Consider the following 19449-nt stretch of genomic DNA (forward strand, 5'->3'; position numbering starts at 1 on the left):
AACAGACTCGACTTGCCTTCGCCTCCTTGTCTCATTGTTTACCGCACCCCCACACTATATACATAGAACAAAGTGCATTTGTGCTAAATCACCATGTCTATCATAATTATGCTGATACAAATGATCAATATTTCAACAATAACCCCAGAAATACAAGACTTGGTGTTTCACGTTCCAGTTGATTGAATTCATGACGATATTCAAGTTCAACCACACATTGCCATGTATGGTTGTACAAAATGAAAACAAACGACACTGGAAACGAAATAAGCGTCTCTTTTATTATTATCCCCCAAACTATCGGGGAACTATAACTACACAAGGTTGGTCTACTCTGGTTTGGCTATGACACAGACATGTTCAGATAACAACTGAGAATGATCAAGGGTGTGATAGGACTTTGTGCTTTAGGGAGAAGTTGCAGGCTCTCATGGGCCACATCCAGAAAGGGGTCAAACTGTATGTGGTGCTGATCCCAAAAATGTCCACCCAGCCAATCAGTTGGCAAGGATGGGGATATTCTTGTTTATCGATCCAATCCTCTCACATCTAGTAGTTCCATGAGTTTCTAGGGGGTAGGGGCTTGGGGTTGATTTAGAAGTCAGCATTTGGAGGACAACCAATCCAAGTGATGTTCTCGTTTCCTCCTGCCAGCCACTTGCTCCCTGACTGAGATTCCTGTCTTGCTCACTGACTGTTTGAATGCTATACCCTCTTCCTACTGTACATTCAATACTGATTACTTGTTCTTAACTCCCATATTTCTATCCGAGTGCTCAAATGGAAACCACAACTTTCACTGCTTTGTTATTATAAGCATGTTGTGATTTTGTTAGTCCGTGTTTTTCATAAATCAAGTAACATTTTGAGTACCAGTCTACGGCTATGAATAGATATTACACAGCTCAGTAATCAAGAAAGCTAGACATCGTTGCTCAATGTCATCCCAGTGCTTCAAATTCTATCCATGGAGCGCAGTCTCATTCTGTCTGACTTGTAAATGCAAAGTCCCCTACATTCAGCACCCTAGTCAATCACTGTCTCCTCTTGTAAATAGGTCTTCTCCACAAAGTCACTGGCCCATCTCTAAATGTGTAGTTCCACGCAACCCTCTTAGTTGGCCTTGAAGGGTCTATCTGTGCATATGTCTCCTTCTAATTATCAGTGTGAGAGATGAATGATGCAATTCCAGTTCCAAACAGCAAGCGAACATGAAGTATTTGAAGGAACAGAGAAGCAGGTCTATTTTGGTGGCAGTATCTGATGGGGGGGGGGGCAATATCAAACATGGCCTACTGAGATGTGAGGATGCAATTTATGTGAGGCAAGCAGAGTACTCTGTGACAATTAGATACTGGACAAGGCGCCAGTTATTAAAATTGTGGGGTGAAGATAGTCAAGAATTGATGGCCATGTAGGACAGCATATTCTGATAATTGGAAGAGGCCTTCTTTTTCTCTCTCCAGATGCTCCCTGTGTTTTGTGTGCAGTTAGCAACTGTTAAGGAACTCTTAACCACCAGTATGGGAGGCGCTGGATACTGAATCAAGGTCATTGTGTTACATCAAAGGTCCATGCACACAAAATGAATAGCCCAATCAGTTTTCAATGCATGAGGTCTATATTGGTTTTGACGAGACAGATAGATCTCAGGTTCACTGCCCTGTTCCCAGGATTACACACACCCCCTTCCTTCAGAATCAAAGAGAGACCACCAAGTTGTCATGATCAGTGTCACTACAGCAGTAATAGAAACAGCCAGCAGTGTTAGGACAAGAGATGGAAGAAGCAGATGGGTTGATACAGATTCTTGTTTACTGGTAGTTCTGAGTTCACAGCAGCAGTAGGCAGTTAACCTTAAGCATTTGGTTAGTAAAGCTGCAGTACGTTGTGTTTTCCCTGTGAACCCCATACAATGAATGAAAGCTGAGCGTGTTCAGCTCAGGTGGCACAACAAAATTGGTAAAGCACAATAAAGAAATCTGCTAAATTGTAAGTGCAGCAAAGCGCATACAATTTCAGTGTTATTCAACAAGTGACATTAATAACTTATTTTGTCATAAAAATAATCTGAGCACCCATTATAGGAGTCAAAAATGAATCGAAATAGGCAACCACATGACTCATAAAAGACATACTGTTGATTGTTAAATGCAATGAAAATCTAATAATGAAAGTCCAGAACCCTGCAGGCTATAAAGAAATCATAGTACACACGCACACTTTTTTTTTCTTTTGTAATTCCAAAATAAAACAAGAAGGTGATAATCACCTGTCTTGTAGGTCACCTGTCTCACTAAAAAGAAAGGTTTGAAGGCCGCAGAACATTTTCCCTTTGCTTTTTCTTAAATAAATCATTGAAAGGCAAAAATAGTGCAAGAGGTAATGGTACAATTGGATGGTCAGAATTGGTGGTGCAGATGTGACGCAGCATGATCCAGAGAGCCAAGTGGGTCTATTCGTGGGGAGAGAGCAAGCGTTTACTCCGTTTTGACATCCTCCTCTGTTGCTACACCAAATACATCCACAGGGGGCAGTTAAGCTCCAATAGATTAGCTTTTCCACACAACCGACTGCTAAACCTGTCAAGCCCGGTATTTCCACCCCCCAAAATGGAGATCAGACTAAGACAAAAAGAAATACACACAGCTGAATACCACCTGTGCATGCTTTTAATTTTCAGGGCTGGCACTTCCTCTGTGATATATCTTTGATTTGTTGGGATGCCCTCTTCTCCCAGGGCGTCAGTTATGTGCCTCACGCCCCTGTGGCTTGCAATTTACGTTGTCTGTGAGCCACAGACATCGCCGTCTGGACTGAGGGCAGTGGGGCGGCCCTGTGCCAACACGCTGGTGGAAACTGTTGGCAACTGCGAGGCGTCACTTACCAGGTTCTCATACTCGCTACTGTCCTCATCATCCTCCTGCCCTGCAGCTTGTCTGTCCAGAGAGTCAGAGCTGGAGCCATCCCCGTTGCCCAAGTAGGGGGTGCTAGGACTGGGACCAGGGCTAGGGCCGGCGACGAGGCCCAAGCCTAAACCCAGACCTAGGGGGCTCAGGGTGGGGTGACCAGGGGAGCCCACAGCCTGGGGCCGGGGGAGCAGCGCAGCATTGGTGGGGGTGGGGGAGGGGGAGAAAGAGGGCACGGAGTATTCCTGGGATAAGAGGTCTGCGTAGGCAGTGGAGTTGGTGGAGGTACTGGGTCGCTCTGGGGCGGAGGGGTTATGGAAGGCCATCCTGGGCAGGAGGGAGGTCTCAGTGTTCTCCTCCAGAGTAGGATTTGCCTCTGGGTTCTGTGCTTCCTGGAGTCCTGAGGGAAGCACAGAGCCAAACAAGCATAGAGCAAAAACATACATACAAAACAAACATCCGGACTTGGGAATGTCACTTTGGGAAACACCTCCTACGATCTAGGATGTGGTTAAATATTTGAAGATGGGAGCTGCTACTTCTTTGAACCCAAATCAGTCACTTACTTCTCTCCTCCTCTGCAGCCTTTCGTTTCCTGAGAGCAATTTGTTGTTTGAGTTTGTTCACCTCCTCCTGGATGTTCCCTCTCAAACACTCACTCTGCTCAACCTCTCCACACACCGCCTGAAAACAGAAGGAACAAAATAAAAAAAAATTTGGGCAGTCCCACTGTCATTTTTAATTTTTTTATTGGACACAGTTTAGAAAGACAGGAAAGTAAGATGGGGAGGGTGTGTCAGCAGGGCATGAGCCAGATTCGAACCCACGTGTGTGCACTGTAGGCTGTGGTGCTAGACTGTAGACAGATTTAGACAAAGAGTGATCGTTTGATCTTCCAAGTGTGAATGATGGTCAATGCCCCCCCTCTCTACCTATTTACAGTTGAATAAGCAAGCCTGGCAGACATCCTGAAGAAATTGCACCTCGCCATGTCAATTCCTTTGCGATTGTAATGTGTCTCACACCTATGTCCTTTGTTGCGAATGATATTTAAGGAGAAGGACAGCAAGATGTCCTTTGAGCTTCTCTCCCGTGTTGTCCTTGACACACGTATGGTTAGATGGAATCTAGGATCCGATATGATCGATCGTCTGTCACACAGGGGTGAGCAAAGCATTGTCAATCATTATTGACCATGAAATATAGTGTCAGATATCACGTAATGTTAACTTGTTGTACTTGGGAATAAATGTCTTATTCTTATCCGTCCTCTATTCTTCAGTGTTTTATTTCCAATTCTTCAAGACCACTGGACCATCGCAGGCCACGAATCATATCATTTTCTGTCCACCAAAGCAAATTAAGATATAGTATGTGACTTGTACAAATTTGCTAACAGCTACAGATGCTCACCTGCACTTTATCTTGTAGTGCACTGTAGATTTGGAAAATTGTTCTGATATTCTTCATCACACCGTCTTTGTCAAAGAATTCAGCGCTGTAAAATTTACATCACATCAAGGTTCAATCAGCACGTCAGTTCCAAAACAACCCTACAGTAGGGGGACTTATTCAGCCATGGACTTCACCAAACATTCAGACATAATACATCCATCAAGATAATAATTTACAGAAGTACACAGGAACAAAGTGTGTTCCCTCATCCCTACAAATAATATTGAGGGCTGAAAGCCCTTTGAAATCAAGCAAAAGAAGCATGTCGTCGTCCCCCCCCCGAACAAACGATATCAGTTGAATTAGCTGCAGTTACAATGGAATGAAGGACCTCCTGGGATAGATAAATCGCTCCAAGGAGACATCTACTCCACCCGATGTAACTCCCAGCTAGGAGAGTGGGTGTCTGTCTGAATTTAGGCTTAGACAGACAGACAGACAGACAGACAGACAGACAGACAGACAGAGACACATAGGAGGCCCTCACCCATGCTCTTTGATGACCGTGGCGTAGTTGAGTGAGGTGTTTGGGACAGAGGACACTTTGTATTCCTGCTGGCTGGTGTTTCCCAGGTTGGGGATGCTGAGGGTGACCCTCTGATTGTACCTGCTGGGTGGAGACAGAGCTTTCGCCACGCTAACAGTAACAGCCCTGAGAGCAGACATGGACACGGGCAACCTAGGGACAGAATAAGCCTACAAGAGACAACTCGTTTGTTTTCCCTTTAGAGATTCATCATGGGTTTAAATGGCTTGGTCCCTGTAACTCATACTGTATACTGGGGATGCTATTTAGTTTCATTGCATTGTTGTCCAGACACTAACAAAACACACTGCGGCCTCCAGACACACACATTTAAAGTCAGCATGAGCCTAACACCCAGACATGACACAGACATGCCTCCAACTGGTCTATCTAACCCTTGACATCTCTTTCATGTGTGACTTACATATGACTGGTTATTCTGTATCCTATTTCTATGTATCTGCCCCCTCAACTGGCAGCCATTATGGCTCAATGCAGCTGCCCTCCTCTTTTGTGGAGTCTCTGTGCCACTGACGTGAAGGACAAAAACGTTTGGCCTGGATTTGCCTGGAGATCAGTGTCTAATTAAAAGCCATGCTGGATGGTAAAGTTTGGGGATGGGGAGAGTCAGCTTACCATGTTGAGATGTTTTTGTTTCTTCATGAGGACAGTGATAGTCAGTGATTCACAAGCATGACAGCTCATTAATATAACTTTCAAGCTGGCAACCCTTGTAATGACTGAAGGCAACAGAGCTGCGCATGGTAGACAGAGCTTACCCCCGCCTCCCCCACAAACTGACCTGCCTGTTCAAGTTGAGCAACAGCATGGAAATGAACATTGTGTGTGTGTGTATTAGCATAGACTCAGTGAACACTTTATTAGGAACACTATACTAATACTGGGTAGGGCCTCCCTTTACTCTCAAAACAGCCTAAATTCTTTGTGGCATTGATTCCACAAGATGTTGGAAACATTCCTTTGAGATTCTGGTCCATGATGACATGATTGCATCACGCAATTCCTGCAGATTTTTCGGGTGCACTTTCAAGCTGTGAATCTCCCGTTCTACCAGATCCCAAAGGTGTTCTATTGGATTCAGATCCGGTGACTGGGAAGGTGATTCATTGTCATGTTCAGGAAACCAGTTTGAGACAACTTTTGCTTTGTGACATGGTGCATTATCATGCTGGAAGTAGCCATTAGAAGATGGGTAAATTGTGGCCATGAAGGGATGCACATGGTCAGCAACAACTCAAATAGGCTGTGGCATTCAAGCCATGACTGATTGGTATTAACGGGCCCAAAGTGTGCCAAGAAAACATTCCCCACACCATTACACCACCTCCTCCATGAGAAGATGTACAAGTGTTCCTAATAAAGTGCTTAGTGAGTGTATTAGTGCAAGTGTGTGCATTCAGATGCATGCATGTTCATCAAACTGTTCATATACTGCACTACCTGTATATATTGTTCACACTGCACTTTTCTGCACTTCTGGTTAGACGCTAACTGCATTTCGTTGTCTCTGTACTTGTACTCTGCACAATGACAATAAAGTTGAATCTAATCAATAGATGATGTGCATGCATGTTCATCAATAGATGTCATCATTAAAAACATAATAGGGTGCAAACATTCTGCTTTCTATCACAATTGGCAACATGATTTAATATTTGAGTGATAGAAAATAAAACTGTACCAGATAGTGATAACTGACAAAAAGTATGAAAAATGCAATTCAGTAGACAATTGAAAACAGCAGAGAGATGCATTTACAAACCTGGTCAACCACCAGTAGCTAGCTGCGTAGACCAGCTAACAGTAAGGGTTTGCAATAAACATGAGGTAATTTTCTCAGTAATTGTAACTAGCTATCTACCTTACTTACCAACATGACATGGAAAGAAACATGCTAGCTGGTCAAGTGGTTTGACATCAACTAACGTAGCAGAGATTTAGCAAAACTGTTTGGGAATGTATGGTGTCTGCATCGCAAGAGATCCACTTCAAAACATCCAGCTGATTTAGCCTTGTGTCATTAATTAGATACGGTTGAATTTGTGTGTAGAGAGGCCAATGTATTATCGACCAATAGTAGATGTGGTAAATCTGTTCTGACTGGCCTCGACCACATTATATGAGAATAGTTGCTTTATTTGATATAAACCACAAAATTACCACAGCATATTCAATGCATTTCTATCAGCTGGACGGCAGCCAGTCTCTTACCTGCGGTTGGGTCTGAAGAGCACGTACTCCAGGGCATTTGTGGAGTTGTTGGCTGTGGAGATTAAGCTGAAGAGGAGAAAGACGAGGTCGGGCACACCCAGGAGCTTGGTCAGCTGCATATGGATGATCTGTTCCCTGAATGACATCTGCTGCTGTGTATTCCTCCTGAACCGGTACCAGCCGATGACATTCTACACAGGGAGTAGAGGACGCCATGGGGGTCATTAGGAGACTTCAGTCAGTGTCTCCTCTAGTTATCTATTGGTCGGGCTATGAAAAATACACTTGACTTACAGTTTATTAAAAACAATAAGTTGGTTCACTAAATTTACAGACATTGATACATATGTAGCATATGTATGCAAAAGTTGTATTTATTTCACCAGAAATCCCTCTGAATTTAGGATTAGTAATTTGTAACGTTTGTCATGATTATTCATGCATAGAAATTGATTTAGGAGCGATTTTTATTTATTTGTGGAGATATCCCTTTAAGAGCCTTTTGATGAGGTAATATTTTGCTGTAAAATGTACATAATGATAAGATAAAGTCTCAAATATGTTAATGAATAGTCTTATTTTGATTTTATCAGCTTTATATAGCTGGCGAAGTGCCTTTGTCTGCTAATTATTAGTTTTGTGTGTGAATAAACCGTTTTGTAGAACTCGGCTAGAAAATGTTAGCCAGGCTAGTGTTGTAGCTAGCAAGCCAGGCTCGTGTAGCTAGCGTGGTGCTGGTCTCCCGCTCACAGGGTCTTTGTTTTCTGTAGTGATATAGCTGTTGACCAGACAGATAAACAGCGAGAGCTACGTTGCTGATTTCTTTCCTTTATTCACCAACAGGTATGTTATCTTGTTCTACTGTGTTTCATTTTCATACAGTGAATGTATTCGTCCATTTTGTGATTTATTGTTATTGATTAAAAAATACTTTGCTGGTTACTGTGACAGATATTAGATATCTGAATTGACGTATTGATTGTAATTGATTTTGAAATGTACTAGAAGTGTACTTAAAGTAACTATACGACACATATATTGCACACCTACAGATTTATTTTTTATTTCATGCATACATGTAATTGTCCTGTAAATATTTTGATAATTGATAGCAGTTCGCGCCTTGCGTTCTGATGAATGTGATATAGCTGTTGACCAGACAGATAAACAGCGAGAGCTACGTTGCTGATTTCTTTCCTTTATTCACCAACAGAATAAAAACCCAGTCAACCAGCAACCGTTGTGGTCCTGTGGTTCCTTGGCGCGACACTCATACACAACGCAGTGACAATTCATGCAACATAGACCAGGCCGGTTACACACAGAATAACAGGCAGGCCTCCACTGATTCTGACTACTAGTCTTAAGAATATACAAATACAGCAGATACTCACTTTTCGTCTCTCTTTAAGAATTCTGTTAAAACTTTCCTCGTTGACTTTGCCAGCGTTGTCATAAAAGCTGGGGGAAATGATGCAGAGAATAACAGTTAGGATAACTTTAATGTAATTCTGCACCGCTCCTCAAGATTTCTACTCCATCGTAGCTTCCACACATGTTCTGGTGGGGTGGGGCCACCTACTGTTAACTGACAATTAGTCACTTCTGTAAAATGGAAGAATTTGGCATGACCAACAATCACACACTTTATATGATGAATTCATCAAATCACATTACTTATCTATGAAGCCATAACTAGAAACTCTACTCACTACTCTGTGGTCTTGGAAATTTGACTTAAAAAAAGAAATGTCATTAAGAACAACACACAGTGAGTGGATTGTACAGCATTTCAATGTGATAGCTAGACCCCGACATATCGGAGCACCTTTATTATGGGCTGATATTGGGCTTTCACAGAAATATCCTCCGGTCAGCCTCACATTCCAAAATTATAGAAAGTAAGTGTAATGGGGTTTTTCCAGAGCCAAATAGATACATATATGGATTTTTATGAATGGCATTGGCTGTTACTGAAGTGGCTGAATTTAGCAAAGTAACGTTAGCTCTTTGGACTGCAGTTGCATTTACTGTTGACTGAACAATTGAGTTATTCAGCATAAGGAGTCACAGTAAGATATTATTTTACCAATCATTTATTTCACCAGTTACCATGGCTAGCTTGTATCCATGAATTTCAGAGTCAGACGTCCTAGCTAACTTTTGTTAGCAACCAGAAAGGGGGTATTCTAACATTATGTTTTAAGAATGGTTCTCAGTGTATTTTTGTATGTTTTTGTAAATGAAATATTACTGAGTATATCAAAAATAATTCAGTGGATGATCAAACTGTGTTACAACAAGTTAGATTGAAGAGCAAATCACTGATATCAATATGCAATATCCCCTAACATTTGGCATAGTACAAGTAACTGTGCACATAAAATAAATAAATGTTGCTCTATCAATGGAGATCATTTCAGGTCAATAATGTGATATGAATGTTTGCCTAATCAGCATTAAGAGCATCTTTTTTGTTTTCTTATGAAAACTGTGCTAAAAATGAATTCTGTAAAGTCATATCAGTCATAGTCAACACCAAATCTTACCTAAATAGTTGTGCACAAGGTTCATGATTATGGACTTCTGTTAAGAAAAAAACACATGTGGTTACTTATTACACTAAATCATACAGGCTGATACTAATCACAGAAAACAATAGTAAAACAGTATGTAGGCTACCCTGAATACTTTTTCAAAACAGCCCTGACAGGGCTTCAGTCTACCACTATAAAATAAGATTCCTGACCAACCACAATCTTATCTTTAACAGATTACATAACATGAATCCAAATGCTGCTATAAAGGATTGCTACTAGAAGCTGACAAAAGGAGAAAAAAAAAACCTGAAAGCCACTTTTGATCTTAATCCTGCCTGTCCTGTTTGACAGAATTCCACAGAGACCAGGAAATAGGCAGGTTTCTTTGAGTTGTGTCCCTACAATTCAAATTATAGGATTAGTCAAGGCCTTACCTACTACTTGGAGGAGTTCTGTACTGCTGATCTGTGTGTCACTGATGCTGACAGTTTCTTCTTGCTTAAGTTCCCCTAAAAGGAAGCCCTCCTGTAGAAACAAAAATATTGCATGTCTCTATCAAAATAGTGTTGAGGGACATGATTATTGTGACAAATGTGGGACTGGCATATCCTGCAGCTGCAATATATCATGTGTTCGAATTTGCAATCATTAAAATAATAATGAAATAAAACATACCCAAATCACATGCAGAATAGTGCAGTCATTACCTGACTACATTAATGGCAAATCGGTATACTCTTAAGTTATGTAGGCTGACACTATGTCAAGGAAACAACCGCCCTGCACAGTCAGAGACTGAGCAATTGTTAACATGTGGACTAATCAACAGGCAATCTATCGACACTGAGCTATGTTTTCTTTTTGTTAAACAGCGGTCGCCCCTTGCTATAGTATGCAGGCAGCTGATCAGATATATCGCTTCCTACTACTAGGCCAACTAGATGCTCACGTCAGTTAGGGGTGGGGATAGAAATTAATTCATTTTCTCCCCACAACACATGACTGAGCAATAATCAGATACAATTGATAAATTCGTAGCATTGTCAGCAATAACGTGCATCATACATAACGTTACGGTCACACTGTTAGCTAGCTAGCTAGCTACAGGACCACGAAACTCAGTTGATATAGCTTGTAGCATAACTAACTAACTAGCCAAACGTTGCTTGAGGTGGTGTGGGCGATTACATTAACGTTACAAGCTAGTATAATCTCTTCTCTTTTGCTGCTAGTAATAGCAAGTTAGCTGGTAGTGATAGCAAGCTAACCAGCGCTACTAGCAACAGGAAGATGCCACTGGAAAACACATCGCAGATAATAACTGAGAATAGCGATCAGTGACGCCGATGGGATACTGTCATACGATCATGCACTCTCTCGTAACTCTGCAAAATAGTTTTTTGATACATACATGATCAGAGTTGCTGTTAGCGCTGTGGTAACACACAGAACTAAAAGTATAACCTGAAATAGATGCCGCCATGATGGATCTGTGTTCTCTGAGCGCTAATAGTTGAACTCCGCCCACCTACTTCCGGACAATGTAAATGTAGGTAAATAAGAATTTCTAAATGAGGACCTCCCAAGTTAAACTTTATTTAGCATTTAAACATGGTAAATAGAGATCAAGGAACCACAAACAATATGCTAATTATCTTAACAAATATATATATATATATATATATATATATATATATATATATAAGTCATCACCATATCATATTTGGTATAATATTGCCCCAGAAGGGTTTATAATTGTTCTTATATCCTAATTACCCTCATGCAATGGTATTGCCCCAGAATAATGGACTGTACAGAACTATTTTTCAAAGATTTCAATTCATCTCTGGTACCACACTACTCAGCAACACTTCTAGAATGCAGATCAGGTGAGTCTAAAGCAATGTCTTAGGAAATGTTATTGGCTCTTTCCTGGTGCCATACAGCTCAAAGTGCCCTTTCCACCTACTTGTTGCTGGAGCAGACCTGACAATTCTTTGTGAATTTATATCCTTAGGAAAAATTTGAGTACGACTATAAAGTGATTTGAGCTTGCCTTGCAGATCTTTGCAAAACATTTTTTCCATTTCAGTATCAAATGGATGAGCATGTTATGATTATGATTTGATCTGCAATTGAATTGAAGATGTTTGCTTTTGTTTCCCATTTAACTCTAAAGTGGAACCCTTAGTGCAACTTTAAACTTCACTTTTAGAAGTACATTTATAGCTTGACTTGTGGGTCTTTCCATTTCTTTTACATTTAAATCTTTATTTTGTTCTCCTTTTTTTAAATGTAAATATTGATGTCAAACTAGGATGTATAATATGTAGTGATGGCAGTTTGACACTGAAGCTTTGATACGTGCTTCAAACACTGACCAACAATTTTATCGAAGCACTGCTTCAAAGCTTGCTTTGGTGCGAAAAAAAATCACGTGACATATGACGTCCGAAGCAGCAACTGCTTCGTTGCCTGAATGAATCACCTGACTGGTTCGCGGTCCAATCAGGTGATTCACTGGCACTGCCTCGTCTCGATTCTGACAGGTGACAGGTTGCGACAGTTTTGAATTTGAGTGCCTCAACACTTTATAACCGCTCTAAACAATGCACAATTTGTGGATTGTCGTAGTAGGTGCGTTGTTGCTGTTGAGTTGTTGGTATTGCGTTTGTATTCTCTGAGTGTTCTTCTTGTAATCTTTGAGTGTTCCCCATCCCACATAATCACCCCCTGCCATAGTTACACAAACACACCCAACCTATGCCATATTTTCCCCAGCACTCTCTCCTCAATAACACAATACACACTTTCATCAATCTTTATTTGTAAATAGAACATGATATTCAGTCTTAGTGTGTGTGTGCATCAAAGAATTTCATCAAAGCAAAGATACTGCAGCGAACGGCGGGGTAGAGCAGCTTGCCTTAAGCGGGTATCGAACTCGCAATCTTTCGCTTACAAACCGGCCGCGCTAGCCACAACACCAAGAGAGGTAACTCCTTTGGCGGAATTGCTAACGGGCCTTTCACAGGGTCGTTACAATACTTTAAATCCAAGGGTGATCAAAGCAAAGATGCTTCAGAACAAAAGATCTTTTCTACAAAAGTAAAGTAGTTTCTCCAACACTGCTCATTGAGGTGTGTGTGTGTGTGTGTGTGTGTGTTCGTGCGTGCGTGTAATTAAAAGCCTCCTGTCCACCAACTAGCCTGCCTAATTTGACTGCAGCCTTGCACTTCGCCAGGAGAGGTCACTGTAACTGAAGCTTCGAGTAATGAACCCATTTTCGAAACAATTGGCTCAAGTGGTTCAGTGCTTCACAAAAGCTTCATTTGCCCATCACTATGAAATATCCCTAACCGAATTGATATCGAATCGAATTGGGAAATGAGTGGCGATACCCAGCCCTACAGGAAATGGTGTCCTCTTAGTTCACAGGTGTCAAACTCATTCCACGGAGGGCCAAGTGCCAGCAGGCTTTTGGTTTTTCCTTTCAATTAAGACCTTGTCAACCAGGTGAGGGGAGTTCCATACTAATTAGTGACCTTAATTCATCAATCAAGTAGATGGGAAGAGCAAAAACCTGTAGACACTCAGCCCTCCATGGAATGAGTTTGACACCTGTGTAACCGGTGGGGCGGACACTTTCCCGGGGGGGCGCGAGTAGGTTACAGGATGGGAGGAAAAAAAAACACAAAAAATCACGGACTGGCTATTAGTAGACCTACAAAGGAGATGCAACAGATTCCCCCCCATGTCGAAATGCAAGTGGTTGGACTATTATAACACACAAACAAATCAACCACACAGTTTCATTTCAAATCTACCAATACAGGGGTAGTATTTTGAGCCTGTGACGCAACGTCACGTAAGTGCTACTATATAAGCGTCCGCACACGCGTCGTAGCTCCATTCACTCTAGTCTAGTCTCTTGCCAAGTTAGTCTCTCGCTAGTCTATCTGTTATCAATCTCGATATCGATTTACTTAGGCCTATACTTCAAAACCCAAACAGTCTTTTTAAAGACTAACCCCACAAACAGTCTTTTTAAACATTATCCCCATCTCAGCCCTAGCCAGTAATTTTTTTAACTGCTAGGCATGCACTTAGCTAACTAGCTAGCAACTTTTTCACCGTGTTGCAACACAACTATACGACCCACGCGACTAAGACACACACACACTCACCCACTCACAAAGGACTACAATTGTTAAGTCTTAAAATAAAATCTGCATTGCCTGCAAAATCGTTATTGTGTACTGTTGTATTAAAGATCGTGCCTAAGTCCCGACTGATTAGCCCCCGATACTAGTCTCTCAACATAGCCACACACGCACACATCGTTACATCATAGCCTAAACTTTATTGAAAACACAACTAATCCACATCCAAATTATTTCAAAACCAAACAAAAATGGAGAGATTTCTAGTGAGGACCAACAAGGCAACCGACGCACCACCAGCTGCAAAAAAGCTTCGAAGGTACGATGAATGAAATACCGCAATCATCCGCAATCAAGGATGATTTGAGGCTATGTTTATCAGACATTGCGCCAAGAATTGAGGATCTTTGCAAGTCAAAGCAGGCTCAGGTCTCACATTAACATCGTCAACCTGCAAGCTTCTGTAAAAAATGCAGATGATATGCCTAGTAATAATAACAATAATAAAGCATAAATTCATATCAGAGGTCTGGTGCCAATTCCCAATTATAGCAGTAGCCTAGTAATGATAATAGGCCTACTGATGATAATGATAATAATAATAATAACAACAACAATAAAGCATGTAACCTCATATAATTATATAGCAATAGCCTAGTAATGATAATAGGCCTACCACTACTCATAACAATAATAATGCCTGCAAGCTCACATTAGAAGTCTGGTGCTACTGCCAATTATAACAATAGCCTAGTAATGATAATAGGCCTACCTACCGCTACTGATGATGATAATAATAATAATAATAATAATAGTGTGGGCCTAACAATAATAGCCTAGCCTAGGGCTATCTATCTATCTATGCAAGGTGGTGTAGTGGGGGTGGTGCCGGGAAGGGGGGGGCTGGGTGGCGCCGGGAGGAGGGGGGGCCCCAACTGCCATGAACCAGCTTTGGGGGGGCCCAGCTTGCAAAAGGTTGAGAACCCCTGTCTTAGTTGAATCGGTATGAAGGGAATATTGACGTGAATTTGGGAAGGACACCACAGAATGTTTCATTTTCCTGCGCTGAGCTTAATGTTTCTGGTTATGGAGGGGTTACACATTTAAAGTAACAAAAAAAAAGCAAAATGTAAAGAATGTAAATTACACCTTTGTTACACTTGGGATGATGACACACAAACTACAGCAATGCTTATTCCTCTTTTCAGTGATGATTAGTGCCTTCCTTTTTAAATGAATTTCGTTGTTGTTTCGTTGTTTTTCAGACCAAGCATGGATTGACAAATCTTACAGGAATAGATTATTCTTCAGCCTCTGTGGAACTTGCCAGACGTGTTCTGCACACCGAGAACTTCTTGAATGTGAAAATTAAGGTAGGACCATGTTGCACATAAACATTCTTTGTTTGAGCCTTGACTCCATGCAGTTATTCAGCTGGTTGTGACAGACAAGGTTGGAGCAGGTGATAGTTTGTGGCACTATTTCTCACGGCCCCATCTGGACACGAGGGGGCGGCAGTGACCATTCCATGAACTCTGGCACAGGAGCAGCCAATCAATTCATCATTGACAATTTCCATTTAAGTTCTATGTTTCGTATTTCCAAGTGTGAGAGCTTGGAACTTGATAGAGGCTTGTCTCTTGTGACCCTCTTTTGGTATATCATAGAATCTAGTCGCCTATGCTCTAGTGATTTACGTTTAGTACTTTGTTTTATTATTTTCCTTTCTACTCTGTGGATTACTGCAAGTAAAAGTGGCTTTGCCTTTCAACTGCAATCATTCGTCTGGTCTCCTCTCTGCGCCTCGGTCCTACCCCACACACCTTATACTATTGGGATGTATTTGTGGTGCATAGACCTCAAACTGATTCTGAAGGACCACATATGTTTTGTGTGCTCCTTGCAGTGTGGCTATTCATAATACCATACATAAAACACAGATATCTTTACTACCTAGCCTATAGATTAATTTACTATGAACATGTTGAATGGTCACCAGTGTTTAGGAAGAACAAAATGAAAATGGTGGAAAGGATGTTTGTCCTGGCATACATTTTGTTTATTGAATAAAAGCTCTGCATGAATTTTCCCCCAACCGCTAGTGATACAATCTAGCTCTCAGTGTAGAGTATAATCTAGCCTGGGCCTGTAGCCATGAGTGGAAACTCTGCTGTGTTTATGGTTCTGTGGGGTGGAGGGGATGGCATAGAGGTGTTAAAGGTAGGCCTGTAAAGATCTAACAGATTTATCAACTCATGCTTTAGTTCACAACTAATTTGGGAAAATAATGAATCTGATTTCTATACAGTGCCATCGGAAATTATTCAGACCCCTTCACTTTTTCCACATTTTGTTGTGTTATAGACTCAATTTAAAATGGATTAAATAAAAAAAATTGCCATCAATCCACACACAATACCCCAGAATGACAAAGCGAAAAACACATTTCTTGAAATTTCAATAAATTTATTTAAATTGAAATACAGAAATACCTCATGTACATAAGTATTCAGACCCTTTGCTATGACTCTTAAAATTAGCTAAAATGCAAAAATGTCATCAACAAATCACTCTAAGTTGAATTGAGTCCATTTTAATGCAAGAATAATAGTTCATGTAATTTTGGAATTAATATCTTTGTTTTTATAGGGTCTCTCATTTGCATAGGAATCAATTACACTGTGTAGATTAGGATGTCACTCCCAACTCATGGAAGTGTAGGCTGAAAGAACAACTGAAATGTTATAACACGTGGACCCGGATCAGGTTCACGTCATGCAGGAGGGTTTTATTAAAATTGGTAATAAATAATTAATAAAACCTCCCTTGGGGACAGGATATGATTTTCGACACTGTGTTGGTTTGTGGTGCTGCGATTGGTAAGATTTAAAACAATGCTTACTGGTCCAAGAAGATTGTGGACATGTCCAGGTTGTTGGACTAGCAGCACACGAACCAACACAGTACATACCGTCCCTTTTTCCAAACGAACGATTTGGGTTGAAGTACACCTGATGGTGAAGTAAGATTAAAAGGTCTAATGATAAACAATCAACAATATTGAAACAATATAGCGCCTTGGAATAATTCCGTAGGCATAGCGTTATAACTTTCAAAGTATCAAAAGAATAATCAAAATCAAAAGAAGATGATAAATAAAAAGTGCTAAAATATTTTTAAACAGATGTAACGAAGGTTTGAGAAACAACATAGAAATGTGCTGTGGAAAGCACAATTACAACTTAGATGAAATCAGAATTCGACAAAATCTAATATGTGCATCTGAGTTATGTGTTGTTTAGCTACATATGTATACATGTTTGCAATGAAGACTGAGATTAAATCAGACTTCGGAAAACCTTATATGTACATCTGAGTTATGTGTTGTTTAGTTACAGAAACATATACGTTTGCTAAATTGATTTGCCATGTTCACTGCAGATAGGGGGAGGTTAATTACAAATGGTGTCGCAGAAATCTTGTCCTGGCTTCACTCCAGGCAGGCCGTGTAAATGCTATGTGAAGTTTAACATTAGGCCATCACCCACTCACCCCATTGCTTCTTTGGAACATGGTCAAATGTAGCTGCAGTGACACCACTGGTCTGTCTGTAGAGACAGATAACAAACTGCAACAGAATTGAATGCGCAGGTTATACAACACAAAGATGAGTAACATGTATGAATATGAAAACACACAAAATCTGTAATATGCTTAACAATATAACAAACAGGAACCAGTATATGCCCTATGTGTGGTCTAAAGCCATTTAATACAAAATCTCAGGGATACCCTGCAAAAGTCTATGTACGGCAGTGTCAATACACCTACTCCTGTAGATAGTCTTGAATTACCAAATTCACTATGCATATTAATAGACTGACTTGCCCCTCCGTGTTACTCCAGAGGCCACTGGTCTGGCTGTGAGTAACATCATTTGGTAAACATAAGACTGAAACATATGTTTCGCACATGAGTTACTGTGAAGAAAAACATGCCATCTGTTAGCTTGGCACACAGTCATTCATGCAAGTGATTGGGACTTGACTGGGAATATCCCACAATGTAGGAGACACAACGTTGTAGACTGATTGTATTGATCGGGAATCAATGATGATCGTTAATCATCGAGTTTGATCTGACTCCTATTATTAAATATGATATATTGGCTCTCTACTTGCGTAACTAGCCGAATATAATGAGCCTGAGGTTCATAATCGGGACACTCTTTAACATTATGGCCTTACGAGGGTACCTCACTGCAGTCTTTCAATGTCTTGCCTTCGTCGGGAATCAATATTCAAATAACTAGTTTAAGTAAGAGTAATTTCCTGTCATGCTAATATGTACTTCAGAAATGTCTCTTATATATAGATTATAAGATTCTATTTGCAGAAATCAAAGTATTTGAATGGCAACCGGTGTACAAACCGTGTTGTGCGCTAAACCCTGGTATACAACATAACTAAAGAACATAAAGTAATGTCTAGGTGAAACCTGGTCAATTGTATTGCTTCACCTAAATCCCAACATTTTGATATGCTGTGCCCAGTTCTATTGCAATAGTCACAGGTTACTTTACATTGAGAATATACCCCATGTCTTCCCCTACCCAAGTCCCAACATCTTGCCACAGAGTGTCTGTGGGGTGGTGGTTGCATGAACCGGGTCTGGCTGCAGTCATTGTCTGTGGGCGGGGGGTGCCCAGCGCCGGTAGATGGGTTGAGGCTGGTTCGGCCTGGGTGCTTGGTGTTGACCCTTCGACCTTCTACTCCAGTAACAGCAAACACCATTCATAAAAATCCATATATGTGTCTATTTTGCTCTGGAAAAGCCCCATTACACTTATTTTCTATAATTTTGTAATGTGAGGCTGACCCACATCTTTAGTGCTGTATCGGTGCATTATCGAAGGAAATGTTCTGATACAGATATTTTCTGTAAAAGGCCAATATCGGCGTCGGTTGTACTGGGTTTAAAGATGCACCACAGATGTTGAATGGATGTTGCTTATCAAAAGCTGTTTTGAGGTTTAGAGATCAGCGGTAGCCTAAGCTTTTAGGCATCCGGTTTTGAGGCAGCATTACCGCAATGAAAGCAATACGGAAGGACAGTGAGGAATTATCTGTAGTGTTTTGACATTCTCAACCTTTCATCCTCTTTGTTCTGCAGGGTTTGAGTTTGTGCAAGAGCTACCGACACCCCAGCTTCCAGTATGGTGGCAAGACTGGCAACAGTGTGACCGCACTAATCTTGAATCGACAACAGTGGCGTTTGTCTACATGCAAAAACTGTTGTTGCTTTTTAAAAATAATCGTTTAACTCTTTTTCTAAATCATAAATCTCAGTTATGACATTTTTGTGAAATGTTTTAAGAAAGGAGTGTATCAACAATGGTATTCTGCAAAATAAACACAATTTTTTAATTTTGTAATAAAGGAGTTCTTTGGACTTGTCTCTACTTGCTTTTGCAGTTTGTCCACATATCACTGACATTGTAATGGATTCCAGAATGTTATGTAATCGTTAGGTATTGTCTCATTTGAGATTATACAATGAAGATAATTCTGCATGTTCTTTCTACAGAATTCACACTGTATTAAGAAAAAATAAAAACATAAATA

General features: G+C 40.7%; 1 protein-coding gene and 1 long non-coding RNA gene across 3 annotated transcripts; one reads left to right on the forward strand and one right to left on the reverse strand.

Annotated features, from left to right (window-relative positions):
• Nucleotides 1-260: 260 nt before the first annotated feature.
• Nucleotides 261-11149, reverse strand: LOC310824274 (BRISC complex subunit abraxas 2-like). Of its 2 annotated transcripts, none has more exons than XM_083697142.1 (9): nt 11074-11149; nt 10097-10187; nt 9672-9708; nt 8517-8583; nt 7123-7313; nt 4852-4971; nt 4323-4407; nt 3476-3593; nt 261-3309 (listed from the first exon to the last, which is right to left on the reverse strand). In XM_083697142.1, exons 1-9 carry the CDS (start codon nt 11143-11145, stop codon nt 2780-2782), a joined length of 1311 nt encoding a protein of 436 aa, XP_083553268.1. In that variant the 5' UTR covers nt 11146-11149; the 3' UTR covers nt 261-2779. The 2 variants fall into 2 exon arrangements, with proteins under 2 accessions (XP_083553268.1, XP_083553267.1); XM_083697141.1 differs by having other exon boundaries at nt 4852-4974.
• Nucleotides 11150-14866: 3717 nt separating this feature from the next.
• LOC310823845 lies at nt 14867-19069 on the forward strand. The gene is made up of 3 exons (XR_014554978.1): nt 14867-14933; nt 15091-15198; nt 18998-19069. It is a non-coding gene; the product is annotated as an uncharacterized lncRNA (long non-coding RNA).
• Nucleotides 19070-19449: the final 380 nt, after the last annotated feature.

This window comes from Argentina silus, assembly GCF_951799395.1.
Source record: "Argentina silus genome assembly, chromosome: Y".
NCBI classification, from domain to species: Eukaryota; Metazoa; Chordata; class Actinopteri; order Argentiniformes; family Argentinidae; genus Argentina; species Argentina silus.